Source organism: Fusarium graminearum, chromosome 4, assembly GCF_000240135.3.
Source record: "Fusarium graminearum PH-1 chromosome 4, whole genome shotgun sequence".
Classification (NCBI taxonomy): domain Eukaryota; kingdom Fungi; phylum Ascomycota; class Sordariomycetes; order Hypocreales; family Nectriaceae; genus Fusarium; species Fusarium graminearum.
In genome coordinates, this window is record NC_026477.1 from 5,337,729 (window position 1) to 5,359,159 (window position 21,431).

Here is a 21,431-nt window from a genome sequence, read left to right on the forward strand (position 1 = left end):
AATGTTAACTGTAAGTTTGTTTATTCAAAGAATCATTACTTTGTGCATAAGCCGAGATTTATCTCATCCAAGCTTTAAAACAGAGTACACTTAGCACTGTACGACAGCTATCAGCAGTACCCAATCATATTACACAGTGATGCTTGCTTGAGGAAGGCGGTGAAATGATTCTGCCGCGACCGCCAACCTCACGTTCCAGTGCTCATGCTACTGACCATGCCCGCTTGCGACAAGCGATTCTCCATCAACAGCCTCGCGATCGGCTTAGTCAATCGGATCAATCCATTCAGAGCAACATGCGAGCTACAGGATCACATCGCGCTCTGTCGAATCTTTCTCTATAGCGAGCGAGCGACAGCCCGATCCCATGTCACGAAATGGTACCACCAGGAACCCGGTCCCGCGCATGGGACCGCCGCACTGGCGACAGTATAGCAAGTCGAGCTTAGATCGCTCCCATGCTGAGGCTCCTGTTTCCCCTGCGAGCATATCGACCCATTCCACTATCAAAGATGAGAAGCGAACAAGAATAGAACGCCGATGTACTGTGACGGTCAACGAAGGTTATACCCGGGACGAGGTCCTGCTCAATTTCGATGTAGTGGGTGCCGATGTGAAGCCTGGAATGTTGATGTGTATCTCGACTGCGAGGGACGACCTGCGAAAGATCTCGGCTGGGCATGGTTCCAGTAGCAAGCAAAATCAAGATGCTTCCAAGGGAACGTCAGGAACTCAAAATGGGGATGGCGCGGGCTTCAAGTATTTCTTTGTCGCCAAAGATATGCCTCAGGAGACCAAGACGCGGAATCCTGACGTTGAGGTCTATGTCTTGAAGCATATTGCTGATGCGTTTGGGATGAAGAAAGGTTCCCAGGTGCTCTTGACAATGGTGAGGGATCCCTCCCAAGATGAGATACATGATGCTAATCTCAACCAAGGTGGACGCAAAGAATCCAGCTACCGAAGCTTCTCACGTAGAATTATCTTTCAAAGACCAATATCTATCTAGATCAGACATTTGGAGAATGACTGTCGGAGAGCTGACAGGAAGAACCGTTTACAAAGGCCAATCGGTCTTGTTCATGGGCACCATCAAGGCGCAAGTCACTGCAATTTATGTGGATAGCCGCAAGACGCACTCTGCCTTCTTTACCCGCGACACTCGGCCCATCTTTCGGAGCGAATCAGCGAGATACGTACTCTTCATCCAGATGGCTAAAGAAATGTGGGAATTCGATGCGGAAAGCTCTGGCGAAATCATGTTTAACAAGGTCGTTAACGGGTTTCTTCCCGCTCTGTTCAAGAGATGGGCTATGCTTAAGGCCAAACATCTGGTCAGTATCGTGCTCTTTGCACGTGTAGAATATGATACGGGGTTGACAGCCGAGTTCGATGGGCTCGCTGGTGACTTTTACACTGGCATACAACCATCTGGGCTGCGCCGACCATACAAAGACTTTTACCGAGTCGTAGTCAGCGAAATGGGCAGTGGGGAATGGACAAAGATCCTGCACCAGTTGAAGGTAGAATTCAACTTCTTCCGCCGGGATATCAGTTTGTATCACCACAAGCTTAACGCTCAGGCCGAGATCAACGGTCCGGACTCTATCCCTAAAGATACCCCCTCGTCTCGTGTCAAGGCTGAGTCAACTTATGCCATGTATGGCAATGTCCTAGAGGCAATCAACCTAGCTTCATCTCAGTTTGCCCATGATCATATTGACAGAGACCTCACCAGGACCGGGATTTCAATTGCGGTAATCAGTCCTGGCTCTGGTGTTTTTGAGGTAGACTATGAGACCTTGCGGAGAACCACCGAAGCATTGGTGGGGAATGGTATTGGTATTGATCTGATATGCATGCCTAAAATGCCGCTGCATTCAGTGCCTCTTTTCAAGTATCGCAACCCGCAGTATTCTGACGATCATGGCCATGCTCATCGGTCAAGTTTCTCGAGATCATTCCACAGTCGTGACAGCACGCCGAACCACCCTACGCCGGTGATAGGAAGCTATCAATCTCTTGGCGAATCATTCTCGCCTTCGAAAGGGATGAGCCTTTCACGCCGTGCTGACCCCCTTATATCCATGGCAACAAGCGACCAATGGTGCTTTGCGCTTCCGCAATGGCTTCATGTCTCTTTCTGGACTGGAGCGTCTGATGAGGCTCTTTCGTACGAGGGTATTGCCTTGTCTGTGTCTAACAAGGTCATGCAAGACGACGAGGACGAGTTCAACATTCGATGCCGCATGTACGCGTTGCAAATGAGAAGTGTCCTTGAAACGAACGAGATAGAAACGACACCTTTGCAAGTCGACACTCATTTCCCCGCCAATATCACTGAGCCACCATCGTCGCAGAAATATCGGAACACTGGTATCAACGACACTGTCTACATTCCCAGCAGACGAGCACCAGAGGGTCTTTTCGAACACACATCCGGGTTCCAAAGATTCGTTCCAGACAGATTGGCAAGGCCTGGTGAAAAATCACTGTGGAAGCAATTGCAAGAGTTTGATGACCACCGGGCCAAAATTTCTCATGGCCGCAGTCGGCATCACTCGTCAAGGTATGCCAAGGACTTGGATGAAATTACTAGAAGACAGTTGGCGGAGGATTCTGGTCTTTATGGAACTTCACTCCCTGAAAAAAGGGCCCCAATTCTTGGTGGTGCTTCGGCAAGGAAGTTGTCAATGAATATTACAGATGGCGACAAGCCATCTCCAACCAGTCTCAAAAAGAGCGCTGAACCAACGCCGAAACCCCCCAAACAAATAGCGAAGCAGCCCAAGCTGATGAGGCAGATCAGTCTTGGCCAGCGCGGATTTGGTATTGCTGCTCCCAAGGCCGTAGTTGCAGAGATCAAGGCCGAGACTGTTAATGCTTCTGGTGTCTCTTCTGGCGAAGGAAAACAACCGTCAACGCCTCGCATCCGCCCAGAGCTACGTCCAAGTTCTCCGCAGACAATCACCAGCCACCCGTCATCAGTTTCGATCCAGAAATATCGACTGGATGCCCCTGATACCATCATTGAAGGGGTGCCGATGACTCCCAGCATTCCTATTCTCAAAAGAAACAATTCCGGCCTCGATGTGGCTGCCATGCAGCTGAGGACCGCGTCTACCACGATCGGCTCCTCATTTAATAATCGCCAGCCGAAGCGGGACGACGATCGCGACCTCAGATACTCGGAAGCCCTTCGTGCTGACGATGCACAGAAGCTATACACAAACAAACTGCGTGCTGGTGTACTGAGTGATGCTGTTCAAGATCTACCTACAACTCTCTCGCCTACTACTGCTATAACTCCATGGCTGACTCTTGTAAACCCCTCGAACCCGGAAAGCCTTGCAATCGACGATACTGTGTTATATAGCCGATGGCAACATGTTTATCCTCAGATCACCCAAATGAAGGTTCAGAAGTGGAAAGCTCTTTGTTGTCCTGCGTCTGTACCTCTCACCACAGAGTACTTCCCTTCAAAGACACAGTTTGACACGGAGTACCATCGTCATCCGTACACTGTCGAGCAGGATGCAGATGACGACCTAGTCGAGACGCCCAAGTCGCGACAGGAATTTATTCAAGAGCTCATCAGCTTGCGGTTCACCCAGGGTTTCCAAGTTGTGGTAGGGCCATTGGTTGCTCGTGCCTTTGGACAGAACTTGATAAAAATCGGTGACATATTCTCGAGAGACCAACCCCTGGAGGATGGCACTAGTATCTTCTTGTCAGTTGGCAACAGCATTCATCAACTTTCATGCGTCAATGGCACGGAAGTTGAAGTAAACATCTTTATGCGAAAGCCTACAGATACTTCATTTACCTCACAAGGTTTCTCACCCATTTACAAGCCTGCGATCCGCACATTGCTGGATGATACTTATGAAGCGCGCGAGATTGACCTCCTGACTCCTCGCACTGATCGCAACTGGAACATGATTGATTCTTACATTGCTGGGCATCACAATGAAATGTCAGACAGCCTTCGCTTCTGGCGTGCAAGATTTGTCCTTATCCCTGTCTTGCGAAAGGATGTCCCAATATCAAGGACACAGACCGGGGACCACGCTGAAGAGGTACGAATCGAAGGCATCAAGCGTCTTGCCCAATCCTGGCAAAAATATCGCTACATTCCTCTGTCTGAGCGGAGGTATCATTCAGTTGCTCAACAGAAGCGACGACGAGACCCAAATCCTCTAGATATCGTGTGGAAAACTGATGATCCTTCAGTGGTTATTACCGCCGAAGTTGAAACACTCCCTCTCACGGAAGGAGTGGAGGGTGCTAATCGAAAGGGATTAGTGTCAGCTAAGGAGCGTTTCAAGAAATCCAATCTGAACTTATCCACACTGGCTGATGCCATGCAGCAACCTGTTGAGAATGGAGGTGTTAGGCTGCAAAACCGTAGATGGCATCTTCGCCTCTACTCTGCTTGTTTCATCGGATCTGATATGGTGACATGGCTGCTTGACAACTTCGAGGATCTCGACACTCGGGAAGACGCCGAGGCCCTGGGCAATGCTCTGATGGCGCATGATGAACTCAAGGCTGCAAATCCCAAAGACAAGGGTATATTTGTTCACGTTGACAAGCGCCACCAGTTCCGAGATGGTAATTACTACTATCAAATTGCCAGTGAGTTTGCCAAGCCTCACGTAGGATGGTTCAACACTCGACGCACTCCGGTACCGCCAACCCCAAGTGTCGAATCTTCGAATCGAGATTCACCTCGGACTTTGATGTCGGCTCGTTCGGGTGAAGAAAGTGGTTCCCCTGCGTCAACTTCAACAACACCGACTATATCACTCCACCATGGTGGAAAGCGGCCCAGAGTCGTGCTTAGCAAGGTCATGAAGTACGATGTTGACCATCGAAAGCGGTCGTACAGACCAGAGAGGATTGACCTACATTATGACCGCCTCCATAACCCTGACGGATGTTACCATATTCGCATTGATTGGATGAATGTGACGACAAAGCTGGTGGAAGACGCAGTCGAGAGCTGGGCCCGAGAAGCCAGCCAATACGGTTTGCGACTTGTCGAATTACCTATCAAGGAGGCATGCACGATTACCGAGACGAATCCTTTCAGGAAACCATATCACATCAAGTTGGCAGCTCGTCCTCCAGATCAGAAGCCCGAGACGTATATCGATCCCAACTCCCTGGGCCCAACTACATCTCCAAACAAGCACTTCTACCAAACAGCGATTCTTAAGAAGTTCGATTTTGTCCTGGATACAGAAGCGGCATCCAATTTCCCGAGCAACGTTGATGTGAGCTACTCATGGGGTAAGCCTGATTATAAGTACACCCAATACATCCATCGCAGTGGTACCCTCTTGGCCGAGATCACGGATGAAGGTGATCTCTTGATTCTGGCAAACCGTCTGTACAGCAACCGGCCCGCGGGCATGCGTTCAATCGACCCCCCACCTTTGGTAGAGCGCGGCGGTCGCATGGCATCATATGGCCCCTACTCAACCTTTGGAATGGCAGAATCAGCAACGCTATCTTCGCCCCTCCTCAAGCCAACACACTATTTCCACTCGCCAGCGCTAAAACCAGCTGACCAACAACACAACAAACCTACACCCGCAACATCCCCTGACCCCGATGCACTCAATACCGAGATTGACGAGTTCTGCAAGAACAAGACAGCACTTGAGGAGTTTTACAGAGAGGCTTTAGAAAAGGGCCAAAGGGTTCAAGGCACGCCTGCAACAGCGCCAGCGTTGGAGGCGGTACCTGAAGCTAGTATCCCAACACTTGGACTGCCGCCTGGTGTTTTGGGAGGTAACGACGGAGCGCCAACGAAGCGGCTTAACAGTCCCATGTCGTTCCTCCGAAGAAGTAGTGTGCAGTATGATGGCGGATCCAGTTTGACAGGACGATGAGAAGGAGACTTGTACACTATCTAGAATATGTTACCACTGACCAGTGGCGCATACCTGTTGGATGTGTTATGTTTGCATATATATCAATAGCAGTCAGCATAACACTCACCTTTTTGTGTTCACCGAGACTTTGGACTGAGATTCATGATTCGTTGAAATATTCGCTTGAAAACAATTGCATTCTGCAAAATAACACTAGGGGTATACTAAAGCAAAAGGCAGCCCGACATATGAGACTCTATCTAAATAAATCATGCCGTTCCATCCGTCATATCTCGTACGATTTTAATTTGTTCCAACACGCCGTCCCTACCCATTTATATCTTGTCTATGTTCGAGTCACCACGTTGGCTAGTACCATATCGTAAGGTGATGCCTTCTTACACTCAAGCGATCGTCCCGCCCTGATTCAAGACGATGCAGTTATTCAACAACGTAGCAGCTTCGTGGAGGAGTTCCCAGCGTGTTGTCTCGAATGTATCCTTAAGGACCATGAGAAGAGCTGTGTTCGAGTTAAACCCTGTTCTGTTCTGTAGATCGGCCGGATTCTCAATCGTGCCAAATTTGATGAAATAGGTTCTCATGTGCTGAAGTTTCTCTTGTTTATTGGTAGGAAGTGGGATGTTCGGGCAGGGACCTTCGAGCGCGAAGCCATAACTCCAGACGACTAGAGCAGCAAAGTACATGACCCATGGCCGGTTCAGGAGGACATCGTCGCGGGCGTCGTATGGCTCATCAAGATGATAACCGCCAGCGTGCGCCGGAGACACCTGATCAGGAGCCAGAACGGAACATAGAAACTTGATTGCATAAAAGGCAGCATCTCTGGCCCTTGCTGAATGTGCCCAGTGGTCTTTGATCCGCCTTTGAGCACTGTTGAATTCTTGGGGCCCAATAGTTCGGCCAAGCAGACGCTTTGCCCGAGCAAACATTTGACAGTCAACAATATCCGCGTGCATAGCCATGTGAGCCAGATGGTGTAAAACTGTCCGGCTTTCGAACACGACATTGAACTCTTGCCTCTTAGTAGAGTCATCCTGGTAAGGATCAGCCGCTTCGTTTCGCTCCAAGTGCTTATCGAAATCTGCTTTCCAAGTGTCGTATGCTCGAGTGAGAGTGGCTCGCCATCGGTCACGGCCACCCAGAGCTTGGATAATACCACCACCAAGGACGTTGACCTGAAGATCTCGCTGGTGCATGTGCCATGATACGCTCAAGAGGCCTGTCATGAGGACTGTTCTGCCAAATGAAGTTGTGTGAACATCTTGGCCACTCAATGTTCGCTTGAGGCCCTCTAAAAATGAAGTTGGCTTGATACCATTCGACAGCAGATTCGATTCAATTCTCCAGACCTCAGAACTGCTTCCAGCTCGCCACATAGATTCATCGCATGGGAGAGGAAGTCGCATCTCATGAGCGACCATGACCGCTGAATGGCCAAACATGGTGGCATGGATAGAATCGACGATGAATGCAGCGAAGGCCGCACGTCTGGTCGCTTCGTTGGTGACCCAGTGCTCCCACCACTTATCGGCGGTTCCAGTGGTGCTGGAGGTGGAGGACTGTCGAGAACCGTTGGACCCATCACGGGGGTTTGGCGGAGAATCTAATGCAGATTTGCCGATCAGGGACCGTCCTCTTCGCATTAAAGTAATTGTGGTGGCGTGGTGGATGTGGGCCCGTTCGTGGAGTTCCCTTGTAGCAAACATCTTCTCATACAGTTCAAGCAGAATCAGGGATTGGAAGATCCATAGTTTAGCAGGCGGTCGGAAGTTGACATCCATGAAAATATCCCAACGGAGATGCCATGCAAGGAAGTTGGACAGCTGAGCACTTGCTCTCGTCACTTTGTGTCCATGTGTCCGATCTAAACAAGCACCTCCGATAGCCATCATAGCAAGCAACAAGAGGTTCGGAGTTCTGTCAGGCGAGAATGTAGGCTTGTGGAGTATGGGCATCTGGTCGCTGAAATGGTACCAGTAAGAGCCAATGTAAGCCTGCATCATCCTCTTGCTCAACATGTGGCCGCCATTCGCGCGATCACCTTCTATTAAGTCGGCCCACTGGCGATCAGGTGGGGCGTGCTTGTTATCATGGAAGCGTTCTTTGATGAAGTCGAACAGCTCTTGGCTTTTCTCCTCGGATATCGTAGCTTCGGGAACCTGTTGATCGAGAAGATTGTTGACAGCCATAACCTGCTGGGGAGCGGTCGGGAAATATCCCAGCGAATTACTGTCAGTGCCCAGAAGGGATACGTTGAACTGGTTGCCTTGCAGCTCCGCATAACTGGATGGGGGTTAGTACAGTTACTCGTGAATCATGGAGGGCTACTGACTTGGTGTAGTTAGGACCCATAACCGGAGTCATGGCCTGGCTTGGAGAGTTAAAAAGATAAGCCATGAAATCCTCAGGCATTCCGACGTAAGGCGATTTGTTCAGATCACCACCCTCTCCAAAGACAGGGACCGTCGCAGGCATGGACATCTGGTCAAGCATCATCATCTCGCTAGCTTGCGTGGTGCCTGGCTCCGAGTACTCCGCCGAGGTGACAACTGTAGAATCGGGACCACTAGAGTACTGGGCAGGAGGCAAATTCATAGGCATGACGTTCTGCTGGCTGATAAAGGAAGAGTTCTGTGCCACGTTTTGTTGGTTTGGGAAACCATGTTGATTGGCAATGGGAGACATAACGTTGTATTGCGAATTGCCGGCTGATATTGAAGGTCGTTGCGACATTGCAGGTGATTGAGGTTGGCTAAGCTGCGGCGTGCGATTGTCGTAACCCTGAGTTGGAGACATGTAGGTTTCCATGCCATTAGGCATAGGTCCGTTTTGGTACATCCCTGTTGGAGCATTACCCATAGGCGAATAAGGGCTGGGTGTTGGGATTTGCGACGTTTGGTAAGACATGTTTGTTGGCTGCGACTTTCCGTAATCGATAGAGTTATTTCGGCTGAAGTTGGGTGGTTGACCAGGGGCAATAACGGGCCCCATGTGTCCGGCCATGCTATCCCGTTGATTAAGCTGTGAGCCTTTTGCCGCGTGTCGGTCCATATGTCGTTTGAGAAGATCTCCTCTGACGAATGTCCGTGTGCAGTTGGGAAAGGTGCAGTGGTAGGTTTGTTTAGAGTTGTGGTTGAGTTGATGTCGATATCTGTGTTCCATGTCAGCACATGTGTCGTTGAGTTGCACAAGATCAAGTCATACAAGTGTTCCGCTCTTGAATAGCTCTTTCCGCAACCTTCAGCACTGCACTCAAACCTCTTGTCCAAACCCTTTCGGCTACGTCTTCGCTTTCTGGCAGGGCCTGGGCCGTCTGAGTTTGAGGATGCGCCATTTGGGCCGTCTTGGTTTCCTTCGCCTCTTGGATCTTGTTCATGGCCGTCATTCTCGGGCGAGCGACTTCTTCGTCGACCGCGCGCAGAGACATCTGAAGTATCGCGAGGCGATATATTTTGAGTCCCCATTGCGCCGGAGCTTACCGGAGAGATGGGTAGAGTTGGTTTCACTTGGTTTGTTATAACAGATGCCATGACCCGTTCTTAGAGGAGGCTGATGAGTACGAAGCGAATAAATATGCCGATAAGGACTCCGAAGTGTCACGCCGGTACACAAAAAAAAAACCGGCAGGCAATAGATAGCCAACAGCCAGGCGTTGGTAGGCCAAGGCGCGTACTATGTATATGACGGTTGGTAATTACCTTACTGCGCTGCGCTGCGCTGTCGCAAAGCGTGCCGTTGCAGCTGGGTCTAATAGCGGGGTTGACTTAGGTTGTGACCGGGGGCCGCGTGAGTGGAACTGGGACTGGGCGGAAATAAATCGTGTACGTTGATTGCTCTGTTAAAGACCCCTATAAATCGATATGATGCTGCAGGTAACGCATGGCAGAATGGGGCTCCGAGGCTTCTTCGATGTGTCTCGACGAACTGGCAACGGCCACAATAAATCGCAGTGCTACGGAATGTCGGTGTTTGCCGGATACGAGTCGGACGTCAGGCTCTATGCTGACTTGAAAGTCGATAAGGGCTCAACGGTCGGTCGGACTGGTTCCGCTATGTTAGCAGCGAAAGACAATAAGTGTCGCGTGTTTCTGCGGCTAAAATGAGGGAGGTGGATCGAGGAACCACGGGCCAGCTTGGGGAGGACGGGATGTGGAACCATGACATGACTGGAGACGGTAGAGAAGCCCAAAAGAACGAGGGTTATGAGCTGTCGTATTATTGATCCGTTTATCTTGAAATGGCCCTTCAACTAGGTTGGTATGGAGAAGTCAAGATTGGAAAGCGGCTGCTGCCGAGAGCGAGATGTCATTGCGGCGCTGGGCGAGGCTTTCGTGGGGGTGTGTATCCGTACAGTCGAATAGAACAGGCCTGTCTGTCTGTCTCTTCAATGAGGCCGAGATGAAGTTGTCGATTATCTACAGCTCGCCTAACGTTCGGCAAAAGAACGGGACGCTTTGACTGTTGTTTGTAACAACATCATCCTTGGAAGTTTGATCCCATGAGGTATAATCCTTCCATTGTCGTGCGGTGGGCGAGGTCGAACGATGTAGGCAGGAGAAATGAAGACCAAAGGGGTTCGACCCGATATTGGATATAGGGTCTGACGAGTGATAAATAGCGACCAGCAAAGACGAGATCATATTTGACTGCTATCGTCCAATAATCCACGGTAATCTGGTGATTTCCTTGGCTCTGGTGAGGCAAAAAAGTATTACAGGTATAGGTGCCAGAATACGGTCCCTGCAGCCTGGTCCAAGTGGCGTCGATGAAGAGTAGGAGTGACGAAGGAGAGAGATTGAAATAGATGTGAGAGATTGAAGAAAATGTCATCGCTACCTACCTGGAGAGTCGATTTATTATACACAGATGTGTAACAGATGCAACACAAGTGTGACAGAAGGATGTTGGAAGCCGATGAAGAGCAACGAGGAAAGAGAAACAAAGACCGGCTAATAAGATTACCTGGGTACACTCGAGAGAGAGAGACGTTTCTTTTCTAACGTTAGATTGAGGGGGCTGAGATTTGTCTGTACCTTAGCAGGTAATCAGGAACAGACCAATACAAATGAAACAGTACTTCGTAGACTATAATGAGAAGCAACTCCAAGGCTATCAGTCAAAAGAAGAAGCAAATAAAAGTTTAAGAAAAATAGTATGAGTATGTTGTAACGTAAACAATAGGCCGTACAAGCTTCGCGGCGTGGGATGGGCTGGAGTAAACTGAACTGAACTTGAACTGAAGTGAGCGATCTGGGGGAAGAGAGTGGGGGGATTTGAATGGACTTTAACGGAATGGATGGGGTAAAAGGTAAAAGGGTCGAGGGTCTCTCCCAAGCCGCCAATATCATCATGGATGCCAATGGAGCCTGAACCCTTTTCGTACCATGCATTTTGCCTTCTCGGTAAAGCGTCCGCTTGCTTCTCCACGCACGCTACTGCTATATCCCTGCACAATCAATTTAGCGCAGCCTCATTTCGAATCTCATTCTTTTCATGTCTGATTTGTTTTACACGACGATTCTGTTCTGTCAGGAAGAATATGGTTATCAGCAACAGAAAAGGGCACGCCTAGGTCATTCACACCTGTATGATGAATACATAGCACACCCGACATTCCCGAGTCGACCAGCCTTCACAACACCAGGATAAAAAGACCCTGGCTCCAAGAAGGATGGGTTGCACAGGGATGTTGTGCTTTGGATGTGATAACGTCTGTTCTCACTTTTCTGTCTGCCTCAAGCGACCGGGCATCCATGACTCTTCTTTCACTTTAAACCCGCAGCTTATTGTTCAGGAGAACACCTTTGACTAGAGTCGAATCTTGACAGTTTACTAAAAGACAAGATCCTGCTAGTCATGAAGCATCAACCAAACCATATTTGTGGCCTTGTAAGAAGGATCTTCTAAGACATTGATTGCTACGCTACAAGCACTTGGTACTGACTGGGTCAGAAACCAACCATGCTGCCCTTAGTGTAAATGAATAAAAAAGAGCGCAGTCTGTGCTTTCTCTTTCTTGCATGCTGCATACAATAGGTAGGTAGGTTAGTAGGTAGTCGCTTACAATCGACGACATATCACGATCAATCTCGGACCACTCTCCCCGAGCCAAGAAGGGAACCGGAACCCCGTGGACCATTCAGAGCTGCCTGTATTATACCTGGGTGCCGTAGTAGGTAGTCCTTGCGTCGTCGCTCGCACCATGACTTTACTTGCTTAGTAGCCAGCGGGCCGCTTCAAGCTTCACAAATCATGCTCATCAGCTCGATTCTATCTACACCATTAGACGCTTATCATAGATAGGTACCTACCTATTCAAGGTTGCAGTACGTAATTCTTTCAGCTCGAGTCAAAGATTGTCTACGAAAAGACTTATATCAGCCGTTTTATTTATGTTTCTTTTTTATCTTTCTCCAGTCTTACTTACATGTATGGTTGGCGATCATTGATCTGCAGCACGATTCAACTACTGTAACTGGCAACGATTTACCGTCTCACTGTACAGTACGCCTATTTTTTATTTTTTTATTTTTTTATTTTTTTGCTTTTGATTCTCGATCCTATGTTTAAAAATTTTAGTAGGCTTGGTCTGATATGATAAATCTAAACAACTAATAACTTCGTTGCAGCTACTATCTCAGTTTCTGCCATTCATGGTCAAACTCGTCATCTGCTAGAAATAAATCATAGATGGCTGCTAAATTGACACAGTACAACACTTGGCACTTACTGACCGCAGTTAAACGAGGCTGTCGTTCCCTCCAACTCACATGGAGTTGTACTACCACAAAGTCCAAGGGCTGGTTGTTCTGGTCACCAACCTGGACAGGGATGTAAGGTTGGAAATAGGAACGGTGTGGTATCCCTACGACTTGGAAGTTGAGAAGAAAGATGACCTTCTCAGCAAAATGATATGACACCAAGCAACATTTCTAGTGCTGCTCCTTATAGGCTCAGACACAAAATAAAAGTTAGAACAGGGCAGCTTCGAGACTTGTCAACTGTCTCAGCGCCAACAGGTCGGCTGATTAGCTCCCCAGGTTTCCCTTCTGCTCTTCTCCACAGCGGCTGATACATTTGACTGGGAATGGCATTGGCTCGCATCTCCTCCACCTGCAACTATTTGCTCCAGGTATGCAGGTTCATCCTAATTCGAGTGCCCTGATTTGCCCAAACTCCAGCGTGTAGTTCACCCTTATCAGGAATGCTCTCTATTGGTCGCCTTTCATGCAGATGTTGAGTTCCATCCACTCATGGAAACCTCAACATCAACGTAATGGATTGCGGAGTACTGGAGATAGGACAACTGAACTTGCAGACTTGGAATATCAGAGTCCGGGGAACATCCCTCCAGATGAATGGATCCTGCATGACAACAGGCTATCGCCAACAGCTTGGTTGCTCAATGTGCACATGGTGTCTTTGAGCTGTATTGGTTGATTAGAGTGTCTTGACTAGATGGATTGCTCATGTTGTCCTACGTTATGATTATGATTCCGATGCACGACATGGTTACACATATGAACCTGCCAGGCTCTATACGTTCGATCTGCATAGCACTGGTAATCGTTCTTTAGCGAGTGTCGATACCAGGACCAGCAGGCACAGTTCTCGGCCAAGGAGGGAGGTCGAGAAGCCCTGACATGGTCAAAAACTACCAGTTCATGTATTTCATATTATACTCTAGTATAGGCCATATCAGCCCAACGAGTAGAATCGAATTGATGATAGCAGGCGGCAAATCATTCGAAACCTAACAAAATCTCCGACTTCCAATGTGTCAATCAGTTTACTTGGCAGACGAAGTGCACATGATTAGAGGTGACTGCGTGTTTCGTCCCATGCTGGCGGATCACAGGTGGAGATGGGGTCTCTAGATCTCGTCCCAAGACGATTGAAGTGGCTAATAATAAAGACGATGCCGCGCTTTACGAGCGATTGACTGTTCGATTTGATCGGCTCACACCAGCACGGCAGTTAAACTTCTTCGGTAACGTGGGGGGTCTTTAGTTGGCAGACGAGACGGGTCCCACTACATTAGACACTCACCCGGGGAGATCCCATGACAGCTTTTGGGGCCACTCACAGCTAACGTAGTAACACTGCTGAATTGATCGGATGCTCGGAGAGATACCTAGTAGGCACGTAATAATTGCGAATATTGAGAGTTAGTGATATGGCCATACTGCAAACATGAGTCGATAAGAGTATATTAGTCTGACCGATCAAGATACAATGGAGTTTCCTTACCTAAGTGACCTCGCTTGTCTTTTGTACCCATCCATATGATCGGAACATTATTACTGAGGGGCACCGTTGATTATGGGGCATCAAATGGAGGTGAAGCACGACATGCTGCTAGCGAATAGAGGCACGTGGAGGCCAAAAATACCAAGGTAGAATGCAGTGATATACCGAATATCGGAGCTCGTCTCTTGTTATTACGAATGCAAATAGTTCCTCAGTTGACCGTGTGCAAAGCCCACACTCGGTTCCTGTCCCATATCGTCGGTCCAGCCAGAATTGACAGTTGCTTTTTGACTGACCGTAGAGAACATATTTACACCATAAATCTCGGCGCTTCGAACCGACCGGAAATGGGACGATCGACGTCAGCGAGGCACCAGGAGGGGAGTATCCTTTGTTATAAACTTTGCAGCATTCCCTAAACTGAAAGAGTACGGGCAGCCCGACAAGGACGTTTGAGCCACCCACCGGGCCGGACCCTCGGGCTTTATGTCCCGTCTGTCCCCTGCTTCTCCAAAGTAAATTAAGTACCTGTCTTGACTCAATAGAAGCCTTCTGGAATAAATTATGCCTTTTCTTGTGTAATTGATTCCTGCAACGCCTGTTCATCGTAGGAGCAAAAGGAAAAAAAAGGGTATAGGCAGCTTTTGCTAAAAAAAAAAGTGACCCATTTCACTTGCTAAAAAGTAATGGCTGGGTGAGTTCTTTTTTCAGGGTCTTTCACTCCTGCCTGACCAGTAGGCCTAATTCCTTCCATTTTTGTGGTCGCTTGGAGAGCTGGGGCTGTGACGTCGAAGGTGCGGCAGGCGCAAGCGCAACACAGTCCCCCGTCCGGTCTGGCAGGAGCAGTGGTGCGTGACCCAAATTCCATTATTTTTCTGGGCCGACCGACAGCGACCAGCCTTGACCCAGCTCTCTCCCCTTCCTCATTTCCTCTCCCACAAATTCCTCACTCGAATCGGCCATTGTTTATCCTACTATGTAACGTACCGTCCTTTTCGATCTCATTGTCCTTATTTTCTACGACGACTCAAATTACCACTATCGACATCGACGCACTTTTCCACAGCCCACCATGCCTCCCGCAAAATCCTCCCGCAATCACGACGACTCCAAGTCGGACGCTCCCAATTCCAAAGAAAAAGGCGGAAACGGCCATTCTTCGACAAAGATGCGCCGAAACGCCAGTCAACAAAACCACTCCCATCTTCGAGAAGTTCAGAATGCTGCTGCTGTTCTTCCTCCGCCGCCTGCTGAGCCTGTTCCCCCTAGCGTTGGTCAACCCCCTCTTCCCTACCATGATCTTTGATCGCTCTTCTGGTCTCCCGTCCTCCAGGTTGCATTCTGTTACATTCATACTGACTCGGAGTCTCTTACAGCTGCCATGGACTCTCTTCGAACGAAATGTCCTCCATGCTTACCGTCGCGAGCATCGTCTGAACACCCCGACCTCGTTCTCCAGCCCATACTGCCAATGGATTCTGTCGCAGCCAAATAGCGTTGGCTTGCACTCTCCGACCATGGTCCGACGTCGGCAAGCCCGGCGACAAAGCAAAGACCAGCTTGCGCTCTCTGTGCGCAAACATTTCAATGGAATGGGCGTACAGGAGAACGATGTGATCGTCGACTTTATTTACAAGATCCGTCACGACCCCAATCGCATCTCTAAACCATACGCAGGCGGCAAGAATACGACTTTCATGAAATAAGGGTGGGCGCTCATAAGCAAGCAATTGGTTTTTATGCAAGGGATGGGCATATTGGTATGGAGTTTTGGGCGTTTAAATGAAGCGTTACAGCATCAGTCGCTTCGAACAACTTGCGATTTTTTACTTCTACACTATACATGACTGCACGGGCAGACAGGCTTGTTTGCATTGGTCGCATAGGGATGTCTGTTTTTGGGATGGACTTAAAGTCTTCGCACGGTTTCACATTACATCATAGGGATACCACGTCTAGCATGTCAGGGAATGGGTTTCTTCAACTTCGTTCGCAGGGTACTTTGGCAGTACTGAGAGTTTCGCAGAGTACATAGTACCTGCTACATATAGCATTGCCGGTAGAGAATGCGAATATCATGGTTATAGTTTGTTCTCCGACAGGCAATACGTTTGAGTTTTGTAATATGTTTTTGATCACACATGCGCATGGACCACAAGCTCGCGCATGAACCCGATCAATATTACTCAAAGTTGAATCTTCTTTCACAATTCTGGAAAATTGAGGAGAGTAAAATTTGCTGTCCTGGGATAATACATAGTGCCATAGAGCATTATCATGACAACACAGCGCCTATCGGCCTACTAAATAGGTAAATTTCTACTATGTGTGGCAGAGCTACGAAAAGCCGAGCATGCAGGGAAGTTTTCAAGCCCAATCCACAAAGACTGGAGCTAATGCGGGAGCTTTGTCTTGCTAATCGACCACGGCTCAAGACTTGATAATTGGACCGCTCTCTGAATTGTTTTCGGCTTCTCATGGATCTCAAATGTGTTTCAAAATCCTCGGCTAGGTAGTCGGGGTAGTTTCGGCATAAGTCCTCAAAAGATCAACGTCCTGTTCTCCCATGATACTTTGGAACCCGGGATTGAATGCCGTCAACGTTACAAGACGAAATACCGAGTCAATTTAAGACTCGACAAATGGTCTCTCCAATTCATTCCCCCCACGCGAGACGACATTTAAAAAGCTTCCACCGGTTTTGTATCGGCTTTTTCATTCTTGAGATTGCCATTGCCATAAGCTTCGACCAATAGGCTTTCATCTAAAAAGCGTTGCCGAAGCCGGCCCTTATGACGAAGCTGGATGCCTGAGGCTTGTCCGACCGTGGAAAAGTTCGAGATAGGTCTCGAAAAAAAGAGAATCACGAGCTATTCCGCTATTCGTCTGTGACGGTTCCCTCTCCTCTCGGTTACCCTCTTTTTTTCCTTTTCCCTCTGAGCCTTGTACACTTCTTTATATGATTTCTTAGAGTCAGATGAACTGCTGCAGCTCAAGATGAATCCTAGTTTGATATCAAAGGCCGCCCGTCCCACGCGGGTCCTGGCGCAAAATGCACCAAAGATTCAATGTTTAAGGAAAGGTGCCCAGCTTCACACTGCAGCATGGCATGTCGGTTCTCAGCGTCAACCTTCTTTTAGAAAGGGGTCCCAATCTCCTTCTGCGAAGCGGGTGAGTGATTAGAAATCCCAATTGGTATAATAGCTTGGCTTTTTCTAACGCCGTATAGTTGTTCCATGCCACAAATGCCGTTCAGCAAAAGGATCCTTACCAAGCTCTTGGTGTTGGTAAGACAGCAAGCGCCGGCGATATTAAGAAGGCATACTATGGCCTAGCGAAAAAGTACCACCCCGATACGAATAAGGACCCTCAAGCGAAGGACAAGTTCGCCGATATTCAGTCCGCCTACGAAATTCTATCCGACCCCAAGAAGCGCGAGCAGTTTGACCAGTTCGGTGCCGCCGGCTTCGACCCCAGCGGAGGAGGCGCCCCCGGAGGCGGTGGCGGTTTCGGCGGAGGACACCCGTTCTCTGGCTTCGGTGGATTTGGCGGACAAGGTGGTTTTGGCGGTTTCGGCGGCCAGGGAGGTTTCGGAGCTGGAGTCAACTTTGAAGATATCTTCTCGGCATTCACCGGACAGCAAGGGTTCGGCCGCCGATCACGACAGCAAGCTTATCAACAAGAGATCCTCGTTGGCGAAAATATCGAGGTCCAATCGACTATTAGCTTCATGGAGGCAGCGAAGGGCACAACCAAAACCATTTCGATTACACCACTCAGCACCTGCGACACATGTAAGGGCAATGGCATGAAGTCTGGTTCGTCAAGGAGCGCATGTAGCGCTTGTGATGGATCTGGTACCCGGATAAACTATATGCAGGGCGGCTTTCAAATGGCATCTACTTGCGGAACTTGCGGCGGCACTGGCACGGTTATCCCCAGGGGATCCGAGTGTAAGCCTTGTTCAGGAAATGGTGTTGTGAGGGAAAGGAAGACGATCACAGTGGATATCCCTGCAGGCATTGAGGATGGTATGCGACTCCGAGTTGACGGTGCTGGTGACGCAGCCCTTACCGGTCGGTCTGCTGAGCCCAATGCTCGCAGCCAGAACGGAGACCTGTACGTCTTTGTGCGCGTCGCCAAGGATCCCAAGTTCCGACGAGATGGCTCCAATATTCTATACACAGCTAACATTCCTCTCACAACCGCTTTGCTGGGTGGACACGCCGAGATCCCTACTCTGGATGGAACGGTCAACGTCAAGGTTGCTACAGGCACCAACACTGGCGATAAGATCACCTTGCCTGGCATGGGAATGAAGCGCCTCGGTTCTCGACGTGGCGGAAACGGTGACCTCAGGGTTGAGTACAGGGTCAGTATGCCCAAATACCTGAGCGCCAACCAGCGAACCATTGTTGAGGTGCTCGCGGATGAGATGGGCGACAAGACAGCTAAGCGGGTGATGGGTGTTGGTTCTTCAAGGTGAGGAGTTGCATCATGTACAATCGCGACGACTGGTATACTGACCGCCTTCAAAGGGACCCAAACGACCCCGATACGCATAGAGACGAGGGCTTCCTCAAATCGCTCTGGCATACTCTCACCAACCATCCCGCTCACCAAAAGCCGAACGAGGATGGAAGCCAAAACGACGGCTCCACCAAGAAGCCTGGTGATGACGATAAGAAATAAGGGATATTTCGCTCATGAATTGTATCATATACTTGGGAGAATTATCAACATTAGAGGGACGGAAGAAGCGCATTTGTTGGTGTTCAAAAGGTTATTATTATCTGTTGTATGGCGTCGGTGGGTGGTTACGACAGCCCAACTACTACTCACATATCTGCCACAATGTCAGATCTGTTGTATACTAATCCTGTAGTATAGAAAGAAGGGGCTGGGAAGCTCCAACGAGGCCACTCTCCTCATCAGTTTTGTAGTTTAAGTCACTGTACGGTACATACACATTGTATATGAACGATGCTACGAATATAGATAGAATGCAATCCTACGATGGCGATGGGACATCACGCTTACGGTACCTACCTTGGTCGATAATGACCGCTTCGTTGAATGAGGAGTAGACCTTGGTAATGTCTGACTTGATTAGAGTCCAAACCGTTCATCGTTATCAATTAACTCACATACCAGCGCAACAATGTGTGTAGTGTAGCCGTGTCCCTTTCGTGCTGTCATCAAAGTAAACTCCGTCGCAAATCTCATCAGGCTATCAGCCGATAGGCTTGAGCTTCTTCTTCTTTTTCTTATCGCCACCCGGTCCTTTCTGAAACTGTCGCCAGCTGCTGATCCGCTCATCCCGGGTAGATTCCCAATCTTGCTCATGCTGGCGCTTGCGCTTGCGCTCCTCCAACTCGGCATCGGTGCGTCGTTGCTCGCGGCCTTCCTCTTGGAGTTGGGCCTTCATCTGTCGGCGCCGGCGGTGTTCGTTGTCAATGAGGACGTCTCGCGCCTTTGCGCGCCACATCTTTCGGAAATCTTCTGTCTTGAGTTCTTCACTGTCCACAGTCCATTTATTCTCACGCATGAGGAGCATGCGCGCGTCCGCAATAGCCTCGTCTAGTCGTTCGCGGTGTTTTTCATCCATGAGCTCAGTCTGAGCCTTCTTTAGTCGATCGAAAGCATCCGGGGCCAGCGGGTTCTTTGTCTTATCAGGATGGATGAGTAGGGATTTCTTGCGGTAAGTGACCTTGATGTCTGAGTCGGGGACACCAGGCTGGAGATCCAGAACAGCGTAGCTATTGAACGTATTAGAGAGGATCTGGAATCTTGGTTAAAGCGTTGACATACGCATCAAGTCGAAAGGCTTTCAAGATACGGTCGATCTCAGCATCCTGTACATGAGGTTAGCAGGAGTCATGATACAGCACGATCGTCGCAGATTCACCTTGTCAAATTCCTTGGCTTCGAGCTCGAGAGCATCTAGCGCATCCTTGTCTTCCTTTGTGTCTTTGCTAGCCATTTGGGATCGATCTGCGTGCTTGGAAACCTTGCGACTTTGAAATAATGGAACGGTGAAAGAATGAAGTTGACGTCTTGTTCTTGGATTTCTCCAAAACCAACGTTGGATCACATGTGGCTTGACTTATCTTATGTGGGCCATAGAATGTGGCTCAAGACTGTTGGCTGGTAATGGAAGACCTGAGGCTGTGAGGTCCCACAGGCCCATCTCGCTTGCCAATAATCACGTCAGCTCACAACCCAGCGCATTCTTCTCCTGCTCGTCGCGATACCATCAGCCACCGTTTTATTATCCATGCTGTGCCAGAGACATCTCGTCCTTGTTGAGCAATCGCCTCAAGCTTAAAACCTATGCGCGGTCTAGAGCTAGGTTGTGCACACACTCTGCCGCTTTTCCTCGGCTAGCAAGCAGGCCGATAGCCCCGGACCTACAGCGGTTGCGACACTTAACTTGTCGTATTTGGGTCTAAGCACCCACTGCCATTTCTTTCTGTCACGACCGTTCCAGTTATCCCAAACTCCATCGGGCTTCTACCTCTCCTTACTTCTCGTCGGACCTACCCCGAGAGTGAATCATGTCAATCTTCAGCGTATCTAATTCCTCTTTGCGACTGGATGTCTGCAGGCAATCTAGATCGCTCCAGCGTTTAAAGACGTATCATTACCAGGGGGATGATGATGGGTACACCTGCTTCGGACTCGGTCATTGGTACCGTGGTCTGGTTTTACGTCAAATGAAGGCTGGACATAAGTTAACGCTGTTATCTAGGGTCATTCTGACTAAAATCAACAGCTTACACAATGACAAGGCTTGCAGCTTTTCAACGGGTTCCAAACCGGACAGCATAATAGGTTAAAGGCCTAACAGACCGTCGCAAGCTTATCAAATTGACACTATATTGGTTGAACAATTGATGGCAGGGTTAAATCATTAATAACACCATGTCCCATAACCCCTGGCGCGCGAAGGTATCCTGCAGCTCGCTGATCCGGAATACCGCTCCTTTTCTCCACCTGGCGACATCTCGCCTTCTGGGAGCATTATCTCGATCTTTTACCAATAAAGCATTCCCAAGCAGTTGCACGCGCCATTATCAAGTCCACCTAAAGCAGGCAATACACTAATTCACGTACTACATCCAGCACCTCGCGTCTTCTGCTGCTTTGAATAGACTGCTATATCAACGCCTAACCACGTGAAAACTCATCCTACCTTAGTACCTTAAGTTGACGGGTGGCGCTAGAGTGACCCACTTAGCTGCCCCGCGAGATAAGATAACAGAAAAAAATATTAGA

The 21,431-nt window shown here is 49.0% G+C and overlaps 6 protein-coding genes across 6 annotated transcripts; 4 read left to right on the plus strand and 2 right to left on the minus strand.

The window, feature by feature from the left end:
- Nucleotides 1-367: 367 nt before the first annotated feature.
- Nucleotides 368-5,900, plus strand: FGSG_13640 (uncharacterized protein; the record flags this gene model as incomplete). The annotated part of the gene is made up of 2 exons (XM_011329622.1): nucleotides 368-889; nucleotides 939-5,900. 2 exons carry the CDS (start codon nucleotides 368-370, stop codon nucleotides 5,898-5,900), a joined length of 5,484 nt encoding a protein of 1,827 aa, XP_011327924.1.
- A 386-nt stretch (nucleotides 5,901-6,286) lies between these two features.
- On the minus strand, nucleotides 6,287-9,367 carry FGSG_09770 (uncharacterized protein; the record flags this gene model as incomplete). The annotated part of the gene is made up of 3 exons (XM_011329623.1): nucleotides 6,287-8,186; nucleotides 8,236-9,054; nucleotides 9,108-9,367. The coding sequence occupies 3 exons, from the start codon at nucleotides 9,365-9,367 to the stop codon at nucleotides 6,287-6,289; spliced, it is 2,979 nt and encodes a 992-aa protein (XP_011327925.1).
- Nucleotides 9,368-9,577: 210 nt separating this feature from the next.
- Nucleotides 9,578-10,006, plus strand: FGSG_13639 (uncharacterized protein; the record flags this gene model as incomplete). The annotated part of the gene is made up of 2 exons (XM_011329624.1): nucleotides 9,578-9,724; nucleotides 9,776-10,006. 2 exons carry the CDS (start codon nucleotides 9,578-9,580, stop codon nucleotides 10,004-10,006), a joined length of 378 nt encoding a protein of 125 aa, XP_011327926.1.
- Nucleotides 10,007-15,373: 5,367 nt separating this feature from the next.
- Nucleotides 15,374-15,859, plus strand: FGSG_13638 (uncharacterized protein; the record flags this gene model as incomplete). Its single annotated transcript, XM_011329625.1, has 1 exon — nucleotides 15,374-15,859. The coding sequence occupies one exon, from the start codon at nucleotides 15,374-15,376 to the stop codon at nucleotides 15,857-15,859; it is 486 nt and encodes a 161-aa protein (XP_011327927.1).
- A 1,263-nt stretch (nucleotides 15,860-17,122) lies between these two features.
- On the plus strand, nucleotides 17,123-18,845 carry FGSG_09768 (uncharacterized protein; the record flags this gene model as incomplete). Its single annotated transcript, XM_011329626.1, has 3 exons — nucleotides 17,123-17,324; nucleotides 17,383-18,635; nucleotides 18,692-18,845. The coding sequence occupies exons 1-3, from the start codon at nucleotides 17,151-17,153 to the stop codon at nucleotides 18,843-18,845; spliced, it is 1,581 nt and encodes a 526-aa protein (XP_011327928.1). The 5' UTR covers nucleotides 17,123-17,150.
- A 417-nt stretch (nucleotides 18,846-19,262) lies between these two features.
- On the minus strand, nucleotides 19,263-20,875 carry FGSG_09767 (uncharacterized protein). Its single transcript, XM_011329627.1, has 3 exons — nucleotides 20,062-20,875; nucleotides 19,965-20,008; nucleotides 19,263-19,912 (listed from the first exon to the last, which is right to left on the minus strand). The coding sequence occupies exons 1-3, from the start codon at nucleotides 20,134-20,136 to the stop codon at nucleotides 19,387-19,389; spliced, it is 645 nt and encodes a 214-aa protein (XP_011327929.1). The 5' UTR covers nucleotides 20,137-20,875; the 3' UTR covers nucleotides 19,263-19,386.
- Nucleotides 20,876-21,431: the final 556 nt, after the last annotated feature.

Coding starts and splice junctions, on each gene's coding strand:
- FGSG_09767 (XM_011329627.1), bottom strand. CDS start 20,136: ATGGCTAGCAAAGACACAAAGGAAGACAAGGATGCGCTAGATGCTCTC. Junction 20,009..20,061: donor AAGCCAAGGAATTTGACAAG/GTGAATCTGCGA, acceptor CCTCATGTACAG/GATGCTGAGATCGACCGTAT. Junction 19,913..19,964: donor AAAGCCTTTCGACTTGATGC/GTATGTCAACGC, acceptor TACGTTCAATAG/CTACGCTGTTCTGGATCTCC.